General features: G+C 37.5%; 1 protein-coding gene across 1 annotated transcript; it reads right to left on the bottom strand.

The window, feature by feature from the left end:
* Window positions 1–254: 254 nt before the first annotated feature.
* Window positions 255–2,879, bottom strand: LOC126710450 (subtilisin-like protease SBT3). Its single transcript, XM_050410918.1, has one exon. The coding sequence runs from the start codon at window positions 2,792–2,794 to the stop codon at window positions 491–493; it is 2,304 nt and encodes a 767-aa protein (XP_050266875.1). The 5' UTR covers window positions 2,795–2,879; the 3' UTR covers window positions 255–490.
* Window positions 2,880–4,442: the final 1,563 nt, after the last annotated feature.

Here is a 4,442-nt window from a genome sequence, read left to right as displayed (position 1 = left end):
CAAAACAAATAATGTGATGATGTTAGTGATAGTGCGAATTTGACTTTGTAAACCTTATCATACATAATTAATCACATGATGGAGCCAAGAAAAAAAAAATGATCATTGCATAAAAATTTTCATTATGCAATATTCCGTCTTCCATGTGTCATTGAATTTGCCCATACCTTCTTATTCCACATGGATGTTAGGCACTGATTCTTTTGTCCCCCACAAGATATTATGTATAATTATAGTATTAGCTAGATGCTAAATGTATGAAACTTCTTTTGATTGATAGTTTTATGATGTAACAAGCTACAACTTAACAACCACATAAAACCCTATCCAATAAAAATAAACTAAAATGTTTTTATCACCAACTGGGTTTTGTTTTTTTCGTTGGCTTCACATTACCAACCGGTTAGAAATAGATTAACTTGAAACTAATTAATCAAGCTTTATTTAGCTAAAATATCACAAGCAATAAGAAAGACCATTAAAGTTTGGTTTATGGCACAAATTCCGAGGTGTAACGTGTGGCCACTATGGGGCTTGAGACCATTCGTTTACTTGCACTATCCACCCAACGAAGATAACCGAAAACTGACTCCTCTTTCAGCCTTTCTGGACCTTCAATACTCAGCTTGAAACTTTGCTTCTCATTCTTGTTTTTGAACACCAATTTCTCTGGCGTGACACTGACATTAATTTCTTTAATGGGTGTCACACTTGCAACATAGGTTGATTGTCCCTCTCCAACATTGGTCACTGTTCTTTGAAATTCTCGTACACTTTTAAAACTAGATTTGGAGGCCTTGGCATTGAAAAATGCAACGAAAGATGGGTAGTTAAGGTCCAAGGACTTGTTGGAACAATTATTTGAAGCTGATTTGGTGATGATTTGAATTTGTTGATTGGTATACTTTAGACCACATAGAACATTCACATAATCTTGTGCATCCACATCGTATATTAGACCAGGGTCTAATGCCTTGTTGGGATTGATGTGTCCAGCTCCAAAGGCAAAAGGACTGGCTGGATGGTTATCATCACCAAGGTCTGTGATTGGTTTGAGTGTGTTGTCGAATGCATCCGATGTGGTCATCATGGCAGATCTAATGGCTGCAGGACTCCAATCAGGGTGTGCTGATTTCAATAGCGCTGCCACTCCTGCTGCTTGTGGGCAAGACATGGATGTACCAGACAATAAATTGAACTTACTATATAGAGAGGAACTGCCGTCACTGGCAACTGGGATTTTTGGTGGCCATGAGGCTAAGACTAATGAACCAGGAGCCATTATGTCAGGCTTCAGCACAAATGGGCAGCTTATAGATGGCCCTTTAGAACTGTAGCTACTAACTCTTGGTGATGGTTTGGTACCAAGAGTTGTCTTTTTGAACACAAGGCTTGCTTTTGGGTTGGACTTGCTGGTTTTGATGTAGTCTTTGACAGTTTCTCCATTCTTCATGTTCAAGAAAATTGCTGGATATGAGGATTGGATGTAGAACTCCAAGTCAGTAACGTTGGTTATAAAGACCGCAGCTACCACTTTTGCATCGTCAACATTTTGAACTTGGTCAGACAATGAGCCTTTCTTATCTTGGCACACAACAATCTTGTACCCAACTTTCTGCAATGTCTTGAGATTGTCACAAGCATCAAAGAAAACGATTGGGATTTTATTGGAAGATGAATTCCATTTCCCAATATACAAAGATGAGCCCAAGAGTTGAACTCCATTGCCAAGAGTAACAACTCCATTATAGTCACGGTCCATGGTACCAGCAGCAACGGTTAAAACCCATGGGATGCCATTGTGTAAGGTCCCAAGAAGAGGCCCTTGATTTCCTGCTGAAGTGGACACAAACACACCCTTTTTCAAGGCTCCAAATGTGGCTATGGCAATTGGGTCAGTATGCAGTGGTACACCATCAATGCCCAATGATATGGATATGACATCTACACCATCCAAAATTGCTTGATCAATGGCAGCCATAATATCGGATGAATAAGAACCCTCATCCCACAAGGCCTTGTACATGGCCACTCTGGCTTTTGGAGCTATGCCTCTAGCAGTTCCTGTCGCATAGCCAAAAAATGATGCACCTTGCACATAATTCCCAGCAGCCGTGCTTGAAGTGTGGGTCCCATGACCATCTGTGTCTCGTGTGGAATTATTAATGGTCTTGGTCGCGTTGGGGTCTTTGGCAATTAGACCTTTGTTAAAGAACCTTGCACCAATTAGCTTCTTGTTGCAAAAAGATGTGTTGAATTTGGTGCCAAATTCACATTGACCCTTCCACCTTGAAGGAACTTCGGACATGCCCTTGTCATTGTAACTTTCACTTTCTGGCCAAATTCCTGTATCTACCACTCCAATTATGACATCTTGGCCATAGTTTGTCAATGGCCATAAGCCCGAGTTGCTACTAAGGCCAAGAAAGTCAGGTGAGTGAGTTGTGTCAGCCTTCACAGGCAAGTCCTTGATTGAAGAAACAAAACCTGGAGAGCTTTTTAAGGCCTCAAGCTCAGAAAGTGATAGACTTGCAGCAAAACCATCTATAACGTGAGTGTAGCTATAGATAAGTTTAGAAGTGGAGGTAGAAAAAGTATTGGTGGTGCTAAGTTTAGAAGTTTCTAATGCAGAGGTTAGAGTGGACAAGTACCACTCTTGGTGGCTACCAAAGTCTTTGGGCTTCTCTGATACATCCATGTGAATGATGTAGTTATCAGATTCTGCTAAGGTGGAGACAAGGTGAGTGATTGAGAAAAAGATAAGGCACACATAGTAGGGAGTATGAGAAACCATGATCAATGGCGTTTGGTTTTAGAGCACAATAGCAAAGTTGGAGTACTTATATAGAGTCGAGTATGGGAACCCCGTGATACTCACTCTCTAACTACTTGTCTCTCCATAAAATATTAGTAGGGGACCTTGGCCTCCACTACGATTTTATCCCCAATGTTGTTGTGGAATTTTTTATTTTTTTATTTTATTTTTTTCTATAATGATTTGATAGTTTGAGGAGTGAAATTTGAACCATAAACGTCTCTCTTTGCAACACTAAAAAAAAATGACAATTGAATTACAAGACATTTGGTTGGAATTTATCTTTTAAAAATTTCTTATTTCACCAATTAACTCTTCCTAAACTGAATGTTAGACAAATGAGATTAAGACATTTAACTGAGGTATGTCACGAATACAAATTTTCTGTACCATTTTTTATGATTAATACATCACAACTTGTTATGTATTTATTTGATAGACTTGAGAAGTGAATATCATATAATATTATAAGATATCTAGGGTTATTTCCCGCTTATATCAAGAACTGATTGGTGTCTTAATTTGATAATAAAGAACTATCATCAAGAACAGACGCTATAAATTGAAACTCTCTCAAATTTATTAATATTATACCAGCTTTCTCATTACTCTCATCCATCAAATTGTTACATTTGGTAAATTAACATACCTATTACAAAAGATACTTTATGGTGGGAAATATCCCATACTAAGGACTTCAACCCACTTCATACGCACTTTCGGCACTACACTAGTAATTGCAGTGATTACGGTCAATAAACTCAGCTCCGCGTAGCGTGAATTCGCTTGGTCAACAATGGCCAGGACAAAAAAAATAAAATTGCAGTGATTTGCGGCCTTAGAGGCTAGAGCCCACCATGTGCGCTTAATTTGCATTTGTATTGTATCTACTCACTTCAGTTTTGACTAACGATCTTTTTTTTGTTTTTGTTTTTTTGAAAGAGAAAGGTAAAAGAATGACTAATGATCATTTGGCAAGAGGTTTGGTCATTGCTTCCATGTTTCACAATTCACAACGTTTCCTCTTCTTCACTCAGTTGTAGAAATTGAAGCCATGACAGCTGTCAAAGCTTTGGAATTCTCTCTCTAAAAATAGGGATTACTAAGGTAATACTTGAAGGAGATTCAGAAATCACTAATTAAGGAGATATTTCTAATCTCATTTGGTCATTTGATTGTTAATGCTAAGTTTTTTGTAGATTCCTTTCGGTATATAAGTTTCTCACATGTTCGTCACAAAGGTAACATTGTTGCTTACAACCTTGCTAGACATGATAAACATGTCAGATGTTCAGTGTGGATAGAGGATGATCCTCCACACTTCTCTGATGTAATACATATGTTGATATGACTTTTCTTTAATAGAATTATCAACATTCTTCTAAAAAAAGAAGAAGTAAATTGTAGGTTCTAGTTTGCTCAACTTCTTACTGTTAAATAAGATATTTGAAGTTCAAACTTCGTTTACACTAAAAATCAATTGATATATTAGTCTAATGATAAGAGTAATCATCATTGAGTGGACATCATAAGTTTAAATTCTACCCCGCACACATATATAGTAAATCATGATTTGTATGAACAAAACAAAATCATTTCAACTAATGAAAATGCAAATAAGTATCCT

This window comes from Quercus robur, chromosome 2 (genome assembly GCF_932294415.1).
Source record: "Quercus robur chromosome 2, dhQueRobu3.1, whole genome shotgun sequence".
Lineage (NCBI taxonomy): Eukaryota > Viridiplantae > Streptophyta > Magnoliopsida > Fagales > Fagaceae > Quercus > Quercus robur.
The sequence above is the reverse complement of the archived record's forward strand: the minus strand, read 5'-3'. Positions and strand labels throughout refer to the sequence as shown.